General features: G+C 45.0%; 1 protein-coding gene across 1 annotated transcript in view; it reads left to right on the forward strand.

The window, feature by feature from the left end:
• Positions 1 to 1,409: 1,409 nt before the first annotated feature.
• Positions 1,410 to 22,366, forward strand: part of WNT2B (Wnt family member 2B) — a 45,110-nt gene continuing 24,153 nt past the window's right edge. The window contains exon 1 of the mRNA XM_083617551.1: positions 1,410 to 2,217. Coding sequence (XP_083473677.1) covers positions 2,069 to 2,217 — 149 coding nt within the window. The 5' untranslated portion in view covers positions 1,410 to 2,068. The remainder of the gene's footprint in view (positions 2,218 to 22,366) is intronic.

Genomic DNA, 22,366 nt, shown 5'->3' on the forward strand with positions numbered 1-22,366 from the left:
AGCCCTGGCATTTGGCACAAGATAGAGTATCTGGACCAGATCCACAGGTAGCCCCAAATAAAGCACGTTGCGTAATGAAATACTGAAGTTACCAATGAATGAATCACCACGGCCAGGTTTCCCTGTCCAAGAATGGCAGTAGTTGGCATATCGAACGCAGCTGGTTGAAGGCAATCTGAGCCATTGAGACTACCTCAACCTCCAGTGACGAAGATGGATCCAGCAGCACTCCAAAACTATGAACATGATGTTTCAGAGGGAGTTTATGCACATTTAGAATAGGCTACTAGCCAATCTCTCAGACACAGGAACTACCCATACACATTGCCTCTGTCTTCCCAGGGTTCAAACTCAGTTTACTGGCCTTCATCCAATCCACAACTGGACCCAGATGATGCTGATGCAGATCATGCACAGACTCTCCTGACTCAGGTGGTCTGAAGAAATAGAGATGTGTGTCATCAGAGTACCAATGACACTTTGGCCCCAAACTAAGGATTACTCCCAAAGGCTTCATAGAGAACTTGGTATAAGATTGTGCCTTGTGATGCACCACAGTGCAGAGACCACAAGACTGAAACACAATCTCTGAGTGGTCTTGCAGGTAGGAGTAGAACCATTGAAAAACATCACCCCTCAATACTAATTTCATGGATGATATCAAATGGTATTGAGAGCTGCTGAGAGATGGAGATGGAGAAGCAGAAACAGAGCCACACTCCTCCTGTCTTGTTCTTGATAGACTGAAACAGATCCAGATAACTGGTATTCTCCAGGAACTCCTGTAAGTGCTCCACCCACCCACCCCTTTTCACCATGAATGTATGGCAGTGGTGAGACCTGAACAGCTCAGTGGTATAACTTTGCAGGCTCAATCCCCCATATCTCCAGATACAGTTAAGACAGTGCCTGTCTGAAACCCTGAACAGTTGCTGCCAGTCAGTGTAGATCTTACTGAAATAGATGGAGGAAAGATCTGACACAGTATGCTATGCTTATGTCCCTGAACCCTTGGGGTGAACACCCTCTGTATTATTAAACAAGCCCTGTGCTTATGTGGCAGGGATGTGGGTAGGGGAGAAAGGAGTTATGTACTGGAAGATGTTAAGATTTCTGGCTACTCCCGTTTGCTTGGCCGGGGGGAGGGGAGATTACGCGCCAGAAGTCCAGGGTGCCCCTCAGCAGCAGTCTAAGCAAAGCAAGGGGATCAAGGCGGGGCCCTATTCAATCCCTGATCTAAAATTATCCAGCTACACCGCTGCAAAGCCCCACGTCTAGTATCAAAAGCTCCAGCCTCCCAGCCTGTTTTCTCCCTCGGGGACTTGGATCAGGAGCGCAGGCTGAATGGGCAGCGACAAGAGAGGCGCTAGGACCTCCGGGGGAGGGGAGGTGGATGCTTGCCTGCGCCTGCCTATTGCCCAGTTAGGGAGAGTTCAGCAGCGCCGTCTCTGATCTCTTCTGGCTCTGGCTCTCAGCAGCAGGTGGTGCCTGGGAGGGAAAAGGTGAGCGAGCTTTCAGCGAGCGAGGGAGGGAGAAAGGAAAGGCTGGGCGTGCGGGGGTGGGGTGGGGTGGGGGACAGAAAGTGAGAGGAAGAGAGGAAGAGGCGTCCCAACTGCGTGGCTGTGCCTGCTCTGGCCCCAGCCTTGCCTTCGTGCCGGGGCGTTTTTGCCCAATGAGAGTCCACCGGAGGTGTCCGTCTTCCCCGCCTGCCCCCGAGCCCAGCCCTCCGGCGTGTCCTCCTCATCCCCCTTCCCAGCAGATGCCCGTCCATGGGGCTGCTTGCGAAAGGCTTCTTCCAGCCGCGACCACAACCAGCAGTGCATCTTGCCAGGGAATCGGCCGGCCAGCGGACAGCCGCCCGCGGGTGCAGGGCGTTTGACGGCGCCGCCTTCCCGAGCCGTGCCCAGATCAGCAGCAGCAACAGCAGCAGCAGCCGTCCAGGTCTGGGCTGCGCTGAGCGGATCGATCAGGCCCCGGTCGTCGTCAGCCTCGCTTTCTCCTTCGCGCCCGGTTGTAGAGACCCGAGGACTTGTCCTTCTCGCGACTACCTTCCCTCGGCCGGGGAATTATGCTGGGCTCCAGCCGCTGGGCTCGGATTGCCTGCGCGCCCGGGGACACTCGACGGGCGTCCGTGGTCCCCCGTGCGCCCTCGCGCCTCTGCTTGCCCTTGGTCCTGATGCTGCTGACTCTCACGCCGCGGGCGGACTCCTCTTGGTGGTAAGTCGGCCCGACGCCGGGGCTCGCTCGCGCTCTCCTTCGAGGTTAGACGGCGGCTGCCGGGGAGGAAACTTGTCTCTCCCCGACGTCTACACTAAAAAGGATATACCAAGAGCTCAGGCTCACCGCGAAGCAGCGGTGGCTGCTCAAGGTTCCGATTAGCTTGGTGGTGCGCTGCTCTGGGCTGCGCGCTGCTCCAGGCTGGAACTCTCAAAGCGTACCACGGTGACGCAGTGCTCCTGAGCATGTGCAAAGCGCACGGTGCAGCGGCAGCAAGCGCCAGGACCTGTAGGAGTTGGGGAAGAGACGGGAGAGTCAGAGGGGCTTGTTCAGACTACTTACCAGTGATGTCGTTGGGTCATTTTAAACTCTGGATTTAATATGTATTGCTTATAGTATTTATATTCCGCTTTTCAGGCGGACCTCACAAAGAGGTTTACTTAAGGTTATTACCCAGACGGTACTAATGCGTAGCATTTCACTTTTTTCAAAATGAGGTTTAGTCAGCCCCAGTCCTGCTGCTTTTGAGGTCTGCTAGGTGGGTCCCTGGACTTTTACCGCGAAGTGCCCGATGGCCTGGCCCCCGTCCTTTCGACGTACAAGCAGGCCAGAGAGCCCCACACGCCACAAACGCAGTTGGTGATGGGGGCTCCTCGCTCCGGAGAAGCCCGAGGTGCCGAGAGGGGCAGAGCTTGGAGGGGGCGATATCGGGGTCCAGTTTCTCTCTCGAAGGGTTTCGGCTTGTCCTTGGCTCCTTCTTTGGACAAGCACAGAGGGCAGCGCTGGTTTTTCATAAAACAACCAAGCGGGCTTGTTAGAGAAGTTGGGGTTTATTTATTGGGAGTGGGGGCGGTTGCGCTGCTCGGGAAGCCGGAGTGCGAGGCGTCAGTGGACAGAACCGAGAAGGGAGGCGGACGGGATGGCGCTGTCAGATGGGAATCCTGCTCATTGATGAGGACGGGGATGGGGAAATGCCCGCTCACCGCGTAATTTTATAGAGCTCTTTGTTTTCTTAATCGTTTGATTGTAAGCCACTCTGGGAAAGGCGGAGATAAGTTTTAGGATTCGAATTATTCTCCTCCTCCTCCATAGGATAGGTGGCTGCAGAGCAGGTGCTATAAACCCCTTGCGCACCGACAAATGCCCTGCTTTAAACACGCGCACGAGAGCACGATCCAGCCTAAGCTAAGCCCGCGTGCAGCCCCATCCTTACTCCGGAGTAAGTCCCACCGGGGGAGCCTTCCAGGCAGTTTCTTTCAACGGACGGATTCTGTACGTCCTCCCCTTGGGAATCAATGGGCTTCGGTTTTGATGGGCTTTGGACGCATCCTGCTCCTAGTCTCAAAAGCGACGCCGTCCATTAAATCAGAGACCACGTCCTAAACCTGGGAGCCTTTCTACAGTCTGGCTGTCAAATCCTGAGTCTGTCGTTCTAGCTTGGATCTACCTGCCTGCTCCAGCAGCTAAGGCAGATCTGAGATTTCGAGAACTGCCTTGTGGGGGGGGGGGACGTGCCGGAAGAGAGGGGTAGAGACGGAGGTCCCTTCCAGCGCGTACCTGGCGATGCAGGGGGATCGAAAGCGGGACCTTCCGCACGCAAGGCAGATACCTTGCCACTGAGCTATTTGGCCGGCAAGTGACAGCAGTTGCGCGGGCATGGCATTATGATGGGCTGCTCTCCTATGGGTTCCTTCTCTCGATCGTCTCCTTCTCTATGGGGCCTCCTCTATTTACCCACCTGCCTGTGGACTCAATCAAGAGTCTCGTGGCACCATAAAGGCTCACACCTTTTATTCCGGCGTAAGCTTGCAGGTGCTAGAAAGTCCGCTTCGTCAGATGTAAAATGGAATATAAATATACCTGGTGGAGTAGGAAGCGGTAAATGAAATGCAAGAAAGCGCAGAGAGTAACTTTGCTACAGCGAGCTAGAATGTGTGCGCAAGAAGCGCGCGCGTGGGGGGGTCATTTCCCCCAAAGAATCTTGGGGACTGTGGTTTGCTAAGGGTGCTGAAAATTTTAACATCGCGAAGGGTAAGCTACAGTTCCCCGGATTCTTTAGCGTAAACAATGTGCTTTAGATGTGTGGTGTGTGCAAAAGCCTCTGAAAAAGCTGAGTTAATTGGGAAAGGAAAGCCTTAGAATCGTAGAATGGCAAGAGGGGAAAAGGGTCATCTAACCCAACCTCCTTGTCTCTCTGCCCAGACCCAAATGAGCCGAACGTGGCGTCCCAGCTCAATGCCCACCATGTCTGATTGGCAGCGCAGCACTGTTTCATCCCGTGGGGACGACCCCAAGACAATGGGTGTTTGGATTACAGGCTTATCGATTCACCATCTCGTACTCCTTTCCATCCCCATTTCTGGGATGTTAGCTATCTCACTCTAGTCATCCCATCAATCGATCTGTAAAATGTCCCTAGATATTTCCTCTCCGTCAGGCATGGGGAGCCACTGCCCTTTATTTCCTCACTGCCTGAGTAGTGTGTCTGTCTGTTTTAATTCACCCTCCTATTCATCCTTAGCTACCTTGAACTCTCTTACTCCCCCGACGTGGTGCGCCATTGCTGTCATTTCGACTTGCCCACTCACTCGCCCAGCTTTAAAGTTCGCCCCGGGCTTGGGTTTGAGGGAGCGCTTTATTGGGCCCGGCCACCATTGTCCTCGACGGGGAGGAGTGGGGGCGATTCCTCCAGGCGGAAGGACACATTCCCGTCGGGCCGGGCCGGTGATGGGCAACGCGGCCCCTTTCCAAGCTGTGGGTCTGACTCCCACGACGTAAGCCAAGCCTACAGCCTGTTATTGTTAGAGCCGCTGCGGCCGCCGTAAACATGACTTGAGCCTTGTTGATGACAGAGCCGCTTTAATTTAAAACTGTTTTTTATTGTTCATACTTGGGAGTTAAACAAGAGCTGCTTCTTAAATGGGAACAGCTGTCAGTCTGCTCCCAGGTGCGAAGCTGCAGAAAGCGGGTTGTTTCTGCAGTTGCGGAGACGCGGGGTAGGTTCACAAGGACCGAATCGTCGCTTGAGGACCACAGCATGAAGGGATGACTTCCGCGCATCTGATTCCTTCTTTTCACATTCGTATCTCGCCCTTCTTCCACGGTCCTGGGGAGCCCCCATTGTTCCCCACACAGATACATGCAACCCTCTTAATTATCTTCCACAACAACCCTGCGCGCTAGGTAGGTTAGGACTCGAAGACAGAGAGACAGTGACTGGCCCAAGATCACCCACTGAGGTCCGTAGTTGAATCGGGATTTGAACCTAGGTCTCTCCAGAACAACACTCAAAGACCACGGGATTAAAATTATTCAATTTGCTGAGGGTTGAGCGGGTTCACACGTGCATGCTCATCACTTGAGGACTACAGCATCAAGTGATGACTTGCGTGTTCAAAACAGGTCAGGACGCCCAACCAATCACTGCCCCTCATCCCCTCTCAAACCCCAGACTTTCTCCGTGGAACTAGATATGCACCTTCCACTGCCAGAGATCAAGGTCCAGTTCACACGTGTGTGTTCCGATGAGTGCCGCTTGAGTGTCTGGTGACAGGCACAACTTGCCAAACACGCTGCTTTTCCAGGCGTCTGGTTCACACATTCATCCACAACTCCAGAATACAGTACCGTCAGTGATGCGCGGTCCTTTCACCTTAAGCAGTAAACGCAAGATGGCTCTACATTTCCCAGCGATAGCGACATGCCAAATAAATACCCTATTCAGGGGGTGGGAGAGGGAGAGAGACATTTACGATGGTTAGATGATGGGAGCCAAATAAAGACATCTGTTTGCTTCCTTGGAATCATCTGCGCTTAGCACATACTTAGCAAGGAAAACAAAATGTTGAATAAATAGGAGTGCAGATTTGAAGGCAGAACGAATATAAACACCTAACTGCAGCATATATCCGAGGTTTTATTCAGCTGGAGTCATCTGGTTAGTGGTCTAACAAGGCAGTCCTATACTCAGAAGTAAATCCCACTGTGTCCAATGGGGTTTTCTCCCAGGTAAGCGTGCAGAGGTTGCAGCCTTACTGGAATTGAGCTAAATGGTATATATTTATTCTCTAGAAAGCATCCATAGGACCGGGTTGCATTAGGGTGTTTCTTTATTTTATATTTATAGGCAATATTTTTTGTTTAATTCTTTCATGATCTAGAGACATTTTGATTTTAGAAATCCGACTCCGGATTGTATCTGCTTCTATGCGCCGTTTTTGGATTCTGAAACCCAAACGGTGTTTAAGGCAGTGCTGCAAAATTTAGGAGGGAAATCCGTAGCGTCACTCACAGGAGGGGATTTGGGTGAGAGGACACTGGAATGCAAGATCGGGCCACGAGACAATTCCAAAATCCATCCTGAAGTGTGAAGGCCATACATTTAACACAAAGAAGAAAATCGCAGCTGCAGCGCCCCAAATACTCTCTTATTCTTATTCTGGCAATTTAAAAGACGGTTCGGAATGCACCATATTAGCCGATTTCCAACACCCTGAATAGCAAGTGTTGAGACCGAGGCTGTAAATTTACCGAGGAGTAAGTCCCATGTGCAACCCAAAGCGCTAGCTTCTAACTTTGCAATGCCTGTTCTGATGCGATCCTCTCAGTTTTTGCGTGGTGTGAAACCTAACAGGGAGCGTCGGCCAACCATAAGTCCCAGTGACTCAGCTGATCTAGTAAGTCTAGCCCCACACCCACCCCTCGAAATAGCAGCCTCAGAGATTTCCCTCCCCTGAAGTCTTTGTGGCTACGGTGGTTTCCCCATGAGGCTATAGGTTCCCCACCGCAGAACTAAAAGCACCTTGCCAATCTGAAGGTGATGCTCTTAGCTTGTCTTCAGAAGCAGCTATCGCTGAAACATCTGCTATAACTGGGCTGCAAAACTACCCCTGCAGGCTAGAGGAGACTTCCTTCTAAATAGGCAATTGTAGGAAATTAGGAAGCTGCCTTCAACTATTGGTCAATCAGACCACTGATCCTTCTAGCTTAGCAGCTCTCCAGGATTTCTGGCAAGGGTTCCCAACCCCATCAAGGAGATGTCAGGAAGCAGATGTTCTACCATTGAGTTATGGCCATTCTCCCCAAAATAGGACTGCACTGTAAACATCAGTGTCCAACTTACTTTCCCACCAATGGGTAAAGCCTCTTGTATGTATGGCGACTTGGAGTAAGGACTTCTCTGCAGTTGCATTCCAGTTACTGAACTGCCTCCACCCTAGAGGCATAGTTGAGGCAACACTGATGGGATTTCATACAGAGTAAAGTTCTCTTAAAAGCTTATGTTACTTGCTTGAATATGTTTGGATCACTTTTAGCATTTAGCATTTGTGTATTATTGAATTGATTAGCATTATGGTCAACATCATAATTGTATTTTATAGCTGGTACTGATATTGTTTGACTCTTACATGCAAACTGCTTTGTGGTCACCTGTGAAGGAAAATGGTTTACAAATCTCTACATATATTTTATTGTGTGTATTATTGCATTTATATCCCACCATTCCTCCAAAGAGCGCAATAGTTCTCTCCTCCTCTTCCATTATCTTCACAACAATCCTGTGAGGTAGGTTGGGCTGAGAGTTGGTGACTGGCCACAAGCCACCCAGTGAGCTTCATGGCCAAGTGGGGATTGAATCCTGGTCTCCCAGATCTTAGTCTGACACTCTAACCAGCACACCACACTGGCTAACAAACCAGTTCATAGATTTCTATATCTCCCATCCACAAAATAGATACAACTGCTTGGTTACAGGTCATCAGCAGAAAACCTCACTACTTATTGCCTCATTCCACACACACCCCAACACACACCATTCAAAGATATTGAGACAAGGCTAATCAGGTCTTTAAGAATGAAAAGCTTCAAATCTCTCAGCTCAGGTGGATATCTGTATGACTTCCCTACATAGGAAAGAACAGAGGTGGGATGGAAGCCCTCTATTCATAGCTCTTTTAGGAATTCAAGCTATAGTTCATTGAAATCTGGGTACTGAGCACCTATTGTGTTTTCATAACTTTTCTTTCTCAATCAGCTGATTCATTTTATCCCAGACGACTGCCTGAACTGTTATATATCTAATGCCATTAATACATACATGGTGCTTTTACAAAGAACAAATATAATATATTCCTTGTGATGTAAACTTTTTATTAAAGTTACTCCAGGCAGGTTCTTTATTGTATGTTCTTAGTGAATTCTTAGAGACAACATTTTAGTTGACGTACTTGAGAAAACAAACCAATGGTTGGAAGATTTCGGAGCCCTTGATTCCAGGTACCCTGGCTGTTTTCTCTTCAGCCTTCCATCCTTTTCTAAAACTGCTTCCAAACAATATTTCATCAACAAAGTATCTTATCTTGGGGATATAGCTATATTGCAAGCATGTATGGAGATGCTAAACTTGGATCCAAAATCTGGAGCTGCCATTTATGAAGACTTTGACTTTAAAAAAAAGAAAAGACCATGTTTCTTATTAATTAAAACAAAATAACCAAAGCTTGCATTAAAAACAAACAAATTCATACATAAATAATAAATTGGAGCATCATGAATCTAATATTTGCCTTTTCTAACCCTTCCGAAACTTTCTTATAAAATTTCACTTTTCTTTCAAGCCTCCTGGAGCTTCAATTTCAACTTGGCAGCATAAGACACATTTCACTAAATCAACAAATCAATACAAAAGGTGGAGTGAAATAATGGAGGAGGATATTTTCTGAGGTTCTCCAGCAACTGCTTCAGATAATCAGAGGTTACACACACAAACACACTCCATCCTCAGAGAGGTGGAGGAGACCTGTCAGTTGTATTCATACTTATCTGGTTTTTGACATTTTGCCTTTTAATCTTCCAGCACTTTCCCTGTTTAGCTGGCTGGATTCAGTGTTTCAACCCTCATTGACGAATGCTTCTGCTGAGTGGGGCAAAAATGGTCTCTTATGTGGAGAGTGTGACTTCCACAAAACTCTTTCCTTAGCCTTTCAGACCTTTAAAAAGAAAGGCAGTATCACTGATATTGCAGCACTAAGAATGGGTAGCATATTATCTGATCTAGACTGCCAAATTCTTGAGGAGATGGATGATCTCCAAACTTGCGCCTAGAGGAAATGCTCAGCGTTTTCTCCTGCCATTTTTCCCCGAGGCAGAATCATAGAAAGTATCGAGTCAGTTCTGCTCTCTGCTGTGCTTGAAAAGGAATTCTCAACCAAATGCTTCTTCTAAACAGCAAGGAGTTATGAATTTTCAGTGATGTCAGGGACAGCACAGATTGCTTCACAAACCAGCCCCCAGGAATTCTTGGAACACCAGCATGGTGGCTTGCAAATGGATGTGTATATAAAAAACTTGTAACTCTAAATAAATGTTATTTGCAATACAACAGAAGCTCAAAACTGTGGCAGATGGGCTCCATAAGGTGGTTGCAGCAGCTTTAACTGGCGGATCCTCTCTCAGTATTGTGGTTGTGGTTGGAGAACTTCACAGCCTTCTGAATACTGTGATTACTCAACGGGAAGAGAGTGGTCTATATAGAGATGACATTTATAATGCCTTACAAATATTCCTTGATCAAAGACCAGATTCTGAAATGGAATTATGTTGGTATCTCTGATATCAATACTTCCTTCTGATGGAACAAGATCCCTGCTGCTATACACACTTACCTAGAAGGAGTCTCATTGAACTCAGCGATACTTACTTCAGAGCAAGTATGCATAGGATTGTGTTGTTAGGCCATAATCCTACACACACTTAACTGGAAGCAAATCCTCCTGAATTTACAGCACAAGTGATCCACTGTGAGTATAGTCCCTCTGTGAGTCCAAGCTTGGATGCAAAATCCATTTATATACACAACTCTTGGGGGGGGATCCTCATGTTTTTTTAATTAAAATAAACCAAAACAACAAAGGCTTGCATTGCAAAAAACAATAATACATTCCTAAATAAAAAAATAAATTGGGGCATAAATAAATTCAGTCTTTGCCTTCTCCAACCCATCCAAAGCGTTCTCATAAAACTTCTCTCAGACAGCAAGTATCTGTCAAGCCTCCCAGAGCTCCAGCCTTACTTTGCCAGTTAACTAACTGTTGCAGCAACACAGACAGACAGCAGAACTGGCCCAAGACATTTTTATTCCCAAGTTGGAAAATCCATAGCATGATCGTCAACAAAGTTTTACTCAGAGTGAATTCACAGAGCTTAATGAACATGATTAAGTTAGGTCTGTTAATTTCAATGGGTCTACAATGAGTGAAATTTAGCTGAATACCTCCCATACAGTGTATGTAATCGATCATCATCATGGTTGACCAGTGCCCACCGGCACTCTTTCAAAACATGAAATGTTTTCTTTTTCTTTATGGTTCCTGAGATCAAAGAGCGGTTTAGTCTATATTTGGATACAACTGGACACCATTTTGAATGAAGCTGGGGGGATGAATATTTTAAAACCACTGATTTTAATTACGGATTTCAAAACTGCTCTAATTTTTTGTTTATTAGAATTCCCAGGCAACACTGAGTAAGAGGCTGCCAGTAACTGACACTCTTTGAACAGCACCCAACAAGTTGTTGCTTGAAGCAGATACCACATTTTGCCTCACGGTAGGGCCAGCACAGCCTGCATTGTCTCACCAAAGGCAGCCTCCCAGGCTTGGAAAGCAGGCCGCAGTCCAGAGGTCTGTGGAATCTTATGCCTGAGGAATCCTCTACTTTCCCTTGTAACTACCCACTGCATATATTTTTATTTATTCATTACAGTTATAACCCAGCTTTCCACCAAGGAGCTCAAGGCTGTATATACATAGTTCTCAGTTTCCCCCATTTTTATCCCCACAAGAACACTTTGAAATAGGTTAGACTGAGAGATGGTGACTGGACCACAATCACCCAGTGAAATTCATGGCTGAATGGGGACTTGAACCCAGGTCTCCCAAGTCCAGCACTCTAACCACTACACCACACTGATCAGAGGGGCCAATATTGAAGGAGTTGGAGTTGAAACAGCAGCATATGTTCAAACCAGCCAAGAGACACACTCAGGATCTGGCCCTAAACCTTGGCCACCAGCCTTGCTTCAGAGCTATTTGGAGCGGATTAGAGGCATGTGGCTTCTAAACATAATCGGTGCAATAAACAATCTTGGTGTAAATATCTAAGTAGAGTTTACTCATTGCTGAGATGGGGGTTAGCAGTCAGAGAGCGGGATTCCATTTTAAAGCTGGAAGTTGAGTTTAAGCGAACTGTACACAAGCACATGTGTTTGCAACACACTGACACCACACGCAAAAAGCCACACAGACACATTTCCCTGCCTCTTGTAAACTCTCGTTCACATGCACCATTAGCTAATCTGTTTAACTGAAGCTGCTGTTTCTAAAGTAGTCATACACACACACACACACACACACCATCCAGCATCAGAACAGGTCAGACGTCCAAGTTCCCATTTTGATATCGCTTCTCCATAAACGTGGAAAGGGAGATTTTTAAATTTATTTAGTATGTCTGCTTGCAGCAAGGAGGGAAAGAGAATGAGGACAGATCCGCACTATAACATACAAAGCATATTCACCACACTTTTTAAGCACATGACTTCCCCCAAAGAATCCTGGGAACTGTAGTTTTCAGTTACCTTTCCCCATAACCTTAACAACCTACATTTCCCAGGATTCTTTGGGGGGAAGTCATGTGCACTGCATGTGCATCAAATATATTCTATAGATCTACTCAGTGTGTGCATGTGAGGGCAATATTTCAGCCACAGAACCCCCTTCCACTTGGTACAAAGTAAGGATAGGAAACATTTTTCAGCCTGAAGGCCCCATTCCCTCATAGACAACTTTCTGGATGCCACCTGTCAGTGGTGGGTGGAGCCAGAGACCTTTGTACAGTCAGAAGTCAGAAGCTTCTACATACACCCCCCCCCCACATCCTCCATCCAGGCAAACAAGAAATTCAAGGACACATTCCAGGCAGGCAAAAGCACTCAAGGAGGCCACAGAGTGGGAGTATTGAGGGGAGTGGCCTGGGACAAGTCCCAAGCCCTGGGGGTCACAGAGGTTTCACCCCTTGCATATGGTGTCTGTAGAAATACACAGGATCTACTTCTTCCAGGTGCAACATCTCCAGCGAGGACAACCAGATTGTGGTTTATTTATTTCCTCCTTTCAATTAGTTGAGACTGTGCAAGTGAGTTTTCCTTCCTTCTCACTTCAAGCTGCAGGTTCTCTCTCTCCTTCCTTTCTGAAGATATTGGGGTTCACAATGTCAACTTGATCCCATCTGGGTCTTCATTAACACACACACACACACACACACACACACACACACACACACACACAACTCGTCAGGTTGTCTCCTTCTTTTGAGTCCATTTCCCCTAGACTCCTCCCATTCTTCTAACTCCTCCCTGCTGTTTATTCCTCTCCTGCTACCTTTCTGGATAAAAGACTGAGTTACAAACCAGGAAGACCCTGCTTCAAATAACATTTCTGCTGTGAACTCACGGCAGTCTTAGGCAAATCACTCTCTCTTAGATTCATTTCTCTCATGCAACTTGCAATATGGAAACAACAATACAGAGTTGCCTTGAAGAGTTGTTGTAAGGCCCTCCAGATGCTGCTGGACTACATCTTCCTTCATCCCTGGCCAGGCCTGATAGGAATTGGAGTCCAGCAACATCTGGAGGGCCAAAGGTTCCTCAGCCCAGCCTGTTATAAGGATTAGAACCAGATCACTTGCTTTGAACTCTTCACCATGTAGTACAAATGTTAAGTGTTGTTATTATTCCCTCTGATGTTCCTTCTATGTTCCCATTTTCCTTCTTTTGTCTTTTTCATTTTTGGAAGCTGTTGAAAGTGTCTTGGCCTCATTGTCTAGGTTTTGGCTTCTTCTACTTCTGTCTGCATCCTACCTCAAAAATATGTTGTCTGGGTTTGCTCAGATTCCATTCCAGAAGATGATTTGGGGAGGAAGCACAAGAATATTTGCAACCAAGAGAGGATGGGATTGGTAGAGACCACAGCTACTCTGTGTTGCAGTGCAGATTTCCACATCCCATAGCTGTGAGGGGTTTCATAGGCCTTCGTTTTCAGAACTCTGGTCTATCAAATAACAGTGTCCAGAAGGGGACTCTTGGATCCAGGGTTAATGGTTTGTGTTTCTCACTAGTATCTGACATTGCATCAGAAGCAGGAAAGGAGTGTGACTCGATCTCAGACTCTAAGCTCCATAACTAATGCATGTGTGAATTGGCTCATCATGTGAATAATTAGTTACATGATGCGTACAAGAGTAGCAAATTAAATGCTAACACATTGTGAAACCAGTATGCAATCTGCAATGTATAAACAAGGCCAGCAATCATGGTTTAAGGGTGCTAATGAAGCCACATGCAATCCAAGAGATATATCTTTACAGCAGTGTGAGTATGCTGGGCTGCAGCTTTCAGCTTGCTCACTGCTTGACCCAGCAACAAACACTGGACAGTCTGCCATGGATGAGGAAGATGACTGATGCCAACATGGATCAAATGAGTATACAAATCCAAGTTCACTTTCAGCAAATTGTCATAGTTTGGTTCATATGTTAATTCATAATATGGAGAGACAAAGACACGCTAGATGGAAATAGAAGCTAATAAATATCGAAGGGCACAACGCCCCAACAGCTTCTACCTCAGACATCCCAAATTGATAAAAGTAAATGTTCTGCAGGGCTTGAGCTGAAAGCCACCAAACTAGTGGCAGTATTAAAATCTCCAGTGAAGCTGTCACCACGTTAAATATTTTCTCATTTGCATACTCACTTAACTGAGAGTAAGTCTTATTGAATTCAATGGTTTTAGTTCTGAGTAACATGTATAGGATTGTGCTGTTATAGTTCTAGAATTCCCCCCACCCCACCGCAAGTATGAGAGCAGATGGGTTTGTTCTGTTCACAATTATTTCATCTAATTATATTCTCTGGTTCATGTTTCATTCATTGGAGAGTTCCCCCCTCAAAACAGGGGTTGAGAACTTTAGAAGTATGTCTTTGGCTTCTAGGGCTGCATGTAATTTGCATCTCATCATTGCTCATGCAATGAATATTAGTTTCCCTGTGTTTATATAAATGCTGTGCAGATGCCATAGTCATGTTATGTCTATTCTACAATTTCCTTTTCCCTTTCCTTTTTTTGGAAACTATTACCGTCATATTTGATGATGTCAACTAAATCTTGAGGTACAGATTCTTGTGACTGAATTCCCATGAAAGTTCTGTTTTACTGGCCTCACTGCTTCCACACCTTTAGGGTTTTTATTCCTCTATTTATTTGCTACCCCATTGTCAAGCTGCCTTTTGATGTCGCCAGAGATAGAAGTGTGTGTGTGTTGTTGAAATTGCTTTCCTGCTGTATCCTACCTTTTAGCAGAAGAAATAGCTTTTGATGCAGAAGTATAAAAGACAGGTGGGGAGTCTCTCACAGATGAGGGCAAGCTGGGGGAAAATAGCTAATGCCAGTGATGGAGGAGCAGTCAGGCTTAAATATGGAATTAGTACAGAAACAGAATTTTGAAGAGGGTACCAGCACAGCAATGAAAGTGAATCTTCAGTTAGCAGAGGCATTCCAAGCAACTGACTGAAGGGGGAAAAGTGATAGCAGTAAGGGCAGCTATGTGTGGGTAGTCGTTGACTAGGACACAGATAATACAAAACTGTCAGAGGCACCCAATGCCATACTTGCATGTGCAGAAAGACTTCTGTGAGTGCAATGGAACTTCCCTTCCTTCTCCTCCAACCTGTACGCCTCCAATCTACACTGGAGCATTGGAGGAAAGCTCAGAGCAGAAAGGAGGAGCATGGCGAAGGGGAGCAGGGAGCGGATTTCAGTCACTGTATTGAATCTGCAAGTATATACTTGGATAAGGTAAAGGTAAAGGGACCCCTGACCATTAGATCCAGTCGGGACCGACTCTGGGGTTGCGGCGCTCATCTCGCTTTATTGGCCGAGGGAGCTGGCGTACAGCTTCCGGGTCATGTGGCCAGCATGACTAAGCCGCTTCTGGCAAACTAGAGCAGCGCACAGAAACACCGTTTACCTTCCCACCTATTTATCTACTTGCACTTTGACATGCTTTTGAACTGCTAGGTTGGCAGGAACAGGGACCAAGCAATGGGAGCTCACCCCGTTGCGGGGATTCGAACCGCCGACCTGCTGATCGGCAAGTCCTAGGCTCTGTGGTTTAACCCACAGCGCCACCCGCATACAACCCAGTATTTCAGACAAAACCTAGAATCTCTTGGGTTGAATTGGATCTGCAACAAAAGTGCTGCAGTGTTGCATTCTCCCTCTTCAGGATTCCAGCCGCTTCCCCTCTTATCTACCAACAGCAACTTTCCCCCCCCCCCTAGTCTTTTTCACCCCCAACTATCTGTCAGTCAGCATCCCATGACCACTGAGCATACTTAGTCCTCATTGGACTTCTTTTCTAAATAGTTTTGTAGGTTTCTTTTGTAGCAGAGATATTTCCTATCACCTAGTAAGCCGATCCTTTTACCTGAAGATGCCAGGGATTGAACCTGGGCCATTGTGCATGCAAAGATTGTGCTTTGTCACAGTCTAAACTAAGCAAATATCCTTTCTTGGAGCCAACTGGTCATTTAAAATTGCAAGCATTAAGAGCCTTCCGCAACTATAGTTCTTCTGCAGGCATTTGCTTTTCAGAGGAAACATAAAATAAGACAATGTGAAGGTCATTCATTTTATGACTTTGACAAAAACGTGCTAGCATTATACAACCAATCTAAATCTACTTTCCTGCACTTTACATTCCTGGCCCCTGTGGCACCTTTCACAAATATGTGCTGCAATGGCACAGATTGGTATGTGGAGGTTTCCAAATTGGTCTAGACTTTAAAGATAATGGGGCTCACACCCAAAGTTCATGAACTTCATGATGAGCCTGATCTCATCATGGATCGGCTGTAGAACACAGAACTCGTGTTGAGTTTTGGCAGTGGAACACATAGGCTGAATTTGGAAATCACCCCAAAAAAACCCTTTATTTTAATTAACCAGAGTTTGTCATGTGATTAATTAAACCCAACAAACTCTGGTTAATACTAACAGTGGTTTGTACAAAACAAGACAACTTCGAAGCATAGGTCATGGGTAGGCAAACTAAGGCCAGGGGGCCGGATCCGGCCCAATCGCCTTCTAAATCCGGCCTGTGGACGGTCCGGGAATCAGTGTGTTTTTGCATGAGTAGAATGTGTGCTTTTATTTAAAATGCATCTCTGGGTTATTTGTGGGGCATAGGAATTCGTTCATTTTTTTTCCCTCTTCAAAATATAGTCTGGCCCCCCACAAGGTCTGAGGGACAGTGGACCGGCCCCCTGCTGAAAAATTTTGCTGAACCCTGGCATAGGTTATGAAGCTGGCTTGTTTCAATAAAAGAAGTGAAAGGGGGGCCAGAATGTCTCTAAGGATGTACAGAGTGTCTTAATCCTTAGGTGGCTGAAAATAGGAAGCAGGTCTGAAGATAATGGCTTCTAGGAAATTTAAACCTCAACATCTCTCCTTTGGAAATTAACAGCCTCCCATATCCATCCCAACCCCATGCGTCCTGTATGTTGTTATAGAATACCCACAACATACATGTGGAGGAAATCCATTGATGGGCTGATTTGGAGTGCTTTCAGTGGTATGAAAGTACATTGCCCAAAATATGTTTAAAATTATTATAGAACGAGGACAGGGAAATAAAAATAAAGCCACCAAAATGAAGTCGGGATAAGAGGTAGCTGTGTGTGACCAACGGTGTCAATTCAGTACTGTGACTGTACGTGAGGAAATGAAGACTATTAATCATTCCACAGCGTCAACTTATTTTAACAGGCCAGGATAACCTCATTTCCAACAGGGTTTAACGAAGTAGTAAGAGTTTATAATAATATTACTTTTTTTAAAAGAAAAAAATCTTGCTTTTATGCAACACTTTGCATTCCAGGGTGCTTTGCAACCCATTGCAAAACTGATATTGATGGCTGAAAATATGGTTTTTTTAAAAAAGGGCATGCAGCCTGTAGCTGGATCTGCTGCAGAGTGCAAAGTACACCAAATCTTTCCTCTAGACAAGCCAGCACTGGAAGCTGAGTGACCCAAACAGCTGCCCAAGACTGCACCACTGTCAAGATAGCACGATGCCCTTTCCAGATCAGCAGACGGGGAAACTGAGAAAAATATGTGGCCCATTGCCTAGCAATTGCTTGGGTCTTTTCCACAATTCTCCCCTGTCTGGCCAAAGAGGCCTCATGTCAACTTTGAAGTCATTGAACAAAGAGGAGGGGAAAGGCTTCAGTATCCATGTGCAATGTGGGCACATAAAAAGTTGACACTCCCTTTGCACTTCTTGGAGAAGCCTTAGCAAGGCTAAAGGAGTGGAATAATGTCACACTGAAAAGGACCAAACACCATACATTTTTTTTAGCATGGCAACATCTATTTTCTGTGACTCCCTGTCTATTTCTACCAGGCAGGCAATTTTATTGTACTGTTTTGTGTACGTACTAAATACTATCAAAACAGATTTTGAAACTACTGATTTTATCTATATTTTGATGTTTTTATGTTAGGTACTGTTTTTAAGGTATGCTTTCTCACACTCCCTGAATGTATTTATACTATTTTACATAAAACTGCTAAATTTTAAATTATTATTAAGTGGTATATAAATCTATAAAAAATAAAATGGCATGCCTCTTTCTTTAAAGGTGTAATCTCTACTCTCATTTTGTATACTATTTTATACATTAAAAATCCTGAGTGGATTGTGGGAAAGTCAGTTTTGGCTTGTTGCCTGAGATGTGAAAATATTGAAGGGCAGCATTGATCTCAGGTAGAGTTGAGGGACAAATTTGTTTCAGTTTGCATGGAACGGTGAATCTACCTAATTTGCATGTCCTAAAATAATACATAAACTGAAACACAGACATCCTTCGAAATTCATGCATGTCCAAATGGTGCCATGCTGTTCTACAACCAAATAAGTGTTACAAAAATGGATGTACCAAAGTGTGGATAAAAAAATGCACATATTAATGAAACGAATGTAAAAAAAATGTTAATTTTTGATTGCAAAAATGTGTATATCAGGCAGAATGTGCACATTAGGAGAAATTCACACACAAATGCTGATGAATTTTCATGAAGCCTTTAAAAATATATAACAAAACTATATAGAAATGTGCACGACTGAACTTAAGATTGGGGAGGGGGGGAAGTGACAGAAACCAAAACTGTCAGACTCACCCATCACAGGAACTTGTATCCAAGTCACAAATGACAGGTGGCTCCTGAGCTTTGCAGAATGCAGTATCATGTACCATAATGCATTGTGCTTAATGAGTCAGACAACATCCCGTGCTACACATCTAAAGTGTAGTCTTTAAATAACCAACTGCCAACCCATTCATACACCCACCTACCCCCTCTCCCCACCCCTTAGAAAAACATCCTGTATATCTATAACTCAGGCTTCACTCTGAAATTCTAATTCAATTGAGAAAGCTGTGATGGTATCCACTGTTGAGCCGTGAAGGGATTACATGTTTAGCATTTCTTCCAAATGATACTGTGGGTAGTAAGCCAAACTATAGACCTGCTAAATATTACCAGCAGTCAGCCTTCAGTCCCAACACAGGCAAACAACAACAATACGGACATTTTGAAAGGAGTAAATTATAAAATTCTGACTTACATTTTGAAGAGGGGTAAATTATCATCTTGTTCCAGGCAATACATTGAACCAAGAAGGCACCTATAAGCTTACCTGAAACAGGACTGACACAATGTGTCATTATCATTAGTAGAATCATGAAATCATATCCATACACACTGGTTGCCATATAGATCAGGGATGGGTGCTCCATGGGATGTTAAACTGCAAGTCTTAGTGGAAAGTCATCCGTCCCCCCCTGCTCCCCATTGTAACTGCTGACTGGAAGAAATTGGCCACGCTGGCTGAGAATGATGGGAGCTGGACTTCAACACTATATGGAGAGACACATTCCCAACCCTGCCTCAAAGCACGCCACTGACTCTTTTGGTTCCCAAGGTCAGGAGCAGAGGCTCCTTGTGCTCTGAGGGAAAGGATATATCCCTCTTCCACAGAAAAACATTTTAACAACTTTGCATTCCCACCCCCGGGCAAATCTTCTGTTCAATTTTCAACCCATTGTACTGGGCGAGCTCTCTTTTCAGTTGAGAGCAGAGCAGAAAATCATCAGCTTGGCCACATGAACAGGGTAGGATAACAAGTAAGATGAGCATCTGGATTCCCCTGAGATTCTGGCTACCCACTTCCCTCATGGGAGCATGTGCTCACCGGGAATACACGCTTGTTGGGGTTTAAAACAAAACGTATGTTGCTGAGTAAATAGACAGGGCTGCCTCTGATTGTTGTGTTTATCCAAGAAGCAATTTAGGATTCTCCTTGTTTATTGGAAGAAGAGCCAAAGGATTATTACAACAAGGGAGGGGGGAGCACAACAACTGGGAGGCGATATGTGACAGTTTTCTTCTGTTGTCTTGAGGGCTGCGTCAAGGGCAGGCTGCATTAAGGGGCCAGGGAGAGAACGAGCACTTGGCAGTTGCAGATCTAGATCTGTGTTGATAACAGATTCACTCATGGAAAATAAAGGCAGGCGGGGGGTGGGGGAGAGAGAGAGAGAAAGCCGCATAATAAAATTTCACTTCTCCCAGCCCATCTAATGTGAATTCTTCTGCGAAGTGCCAAGCAGATTCAGAGTGGGAGATAGGAAGAGGGAGGAGAGAGTAGCGACTTATTCTGAAACCTCTTAGGCTTCATCAGAAGAGTAAAGTTAGGACCAAACTAGTTGATGCATTGAAAGCATATCGTGTCTGATTTTTCTTATTTAAATAGCAGTGATGGGGAGAGATGTGCAATCAGGATTGGGACTGTGGTGTAAGGAGAGGGGTGATGAAGAGGGTTGGGGGAATATGACTATTCTGGCTTATCTGTTTCTCATTCTCCCATCGTTAACAAGTTTTCCACATTTCCACACCAGTTTGCTTTTTAAAAAAAAGAGTTCTCATGAAATTTCAAGAGCATTTTAGTGAAAATTCATCCTTACTACACACATCTTTGTGTTTTGCTTAGCATACACATGTTTTCAAAGCACTTTTCCCTTATGTAATGCATTTCCATATGCTATTTTCTTTTTTTTTTTCTTTTTTAAATAATATTTATTAAAGTTTTAAAGATTACAAAAAGAAAAAAGAAAAACACCATACTAAGCAAAAACAAAACAACACATCACAATAAGGAAAAAAGAAAAAAAAAGAAAAATAGAAAAATAGAAAAATAAAATCCATTAAAAAACGCAGCGAATCTTCCCATAACTTATCTTTCATTTGCTTGTTTCCTTGACCTCCTCACACCTCCCTTTTTTGTATTCTAGTTCGGTTAACTATTTCAGCAAATCCTTTCCATCTTTTCCAATTTTTGTCCTGTAATTTATCTTAATATAATGTAACTTTACTTTCCCTCCTTTCACCAATTAACAGTCTGTTTTTTCCTAAACCTTTATAACATTTCTGCTAAAACCACATAACTTCATTCCAACATCCTTCTAACATTCATTAATTTTACAATGTTTCTGTAGATAATCTTTAAATTTCTTCCAATCTTCCTCCACCGACTCTTCTCCCTGGTCTCGGATTCTGCCAGTCATTTCTGCCAGTTCCATGTAGTCCATCACCTTCACCTGCCATTCTTCCCGGGTGGGTAGATCTTGTGTCTTCCAGTACTTTGCAATAAGTATTCTTGCTGCTGTTGTAGCATACATAAAGAAAATTCTATCCTTCTTTGGCACCAATTGGCCGACCTCCATATGCTATTTTCAATAATACATGCATTTCTGTACATTTTGCTTGGTTTCCAAACTGCATTGCAAAGTTCAGAGAACAGCAGATTTTGAAAGGAGGTCGTGTTTTGGTTTGTGCATTGTTTCAGAAACTGCAAATTAGTAGATTTGTCCTGCTTGCTCCACGACCTCTGCCAGAAGCAGAGAAGCAATGCTGCTAGTGGCGCTGATTTCAGGCCGGATCACACCAACTTTGGGTGAGATCTTGCCCAAAATCACACACGCTGCAAGATCACAGACTATTTTGGTGAGATCTCAGTCAAAATTGGTGCAATCTCGCTTGAAGTTGGCGCTGCCTGGCAGGGTCACAACACTGGCAGAGCGGTGGCAGTGGTGGTGGCAGCAGTAGGTATGGTGGTGAGAGTGGCAGCAGTGGCAGGGCAGAATGGCACTTCTAATATGTACTGTAACCATGGCCTTTGCCTGATTCGCAGGTTAAATGGGAGTTGTGTCAATGATGTGGTATTCGCTGGAAGTACAGTTCATGGTTTGAAATGGAGATTTACTTGGAATTCAGGCCTGAAACCTTTCAGTGACCGAGTCCAGTCTAAAAATGTGAAGGCATAACAATGAAGAGGGAGAGCATTTCTGAACATGTACAGAATACCTTTTCCCTCGGCTTGCTCAAATGAGTAAGTAACCAAAGCCATCTCCCACACATCCAAACTCTCACCCATCTCATAGCCAGTGTAAATATATTCATTTCTCCTTGCTACTCCAGTAAACAGGTGTTTCAGAAAGAGGCAATAGTGAAACAAAGAAATGTGCACAACATGGGGAGAGAAACTTCTTTCAAACCACTTTCAATGTTCTTAAAAATTATTGTTTCCCTGCAAACCCTGGTTAATGTGCCAGCTTAGCTCAGATAGTGAGGTTCCTCACTTGGCTGGAAGGTTCAGCTCAAGTTTTAAAAATGCTACTGCTAATTATTTTGTTTGGCTTTGCAGAGCATCACTTTTTAAAAGCACAAAGAGAATCTGCATGGGACTGAACAAAGTGGCTGAATCTAAGCAGTTTTTAATCTTATTTTAAGCAACTGGCAGGCAGACTCCACTTGGAAGTTAGCTGGTGGCCCCTTCCATTTAGTACACAAAGACCTTAAATGTTACACACAATGAAGGAGATACAGAGAAAAATATAATTCATCTGTCACACTGTTACAATTTGTGACCATTGCGATTCATCTGGAGGAATAATGGTGCATGCCTGTTTTAAA

This window comes from Podarcis filfolensis, assembly GCF_964270895.1.
Source record: "Podarcis filfolensis genome assembly, chromosome: 6".
Taxonomy (NCBI): Eukaryota; Metazoa; Chordata; class Lepidosauria; order Squamata; family Lacertidae; genus Podarcis; species Podarcis filfolensis.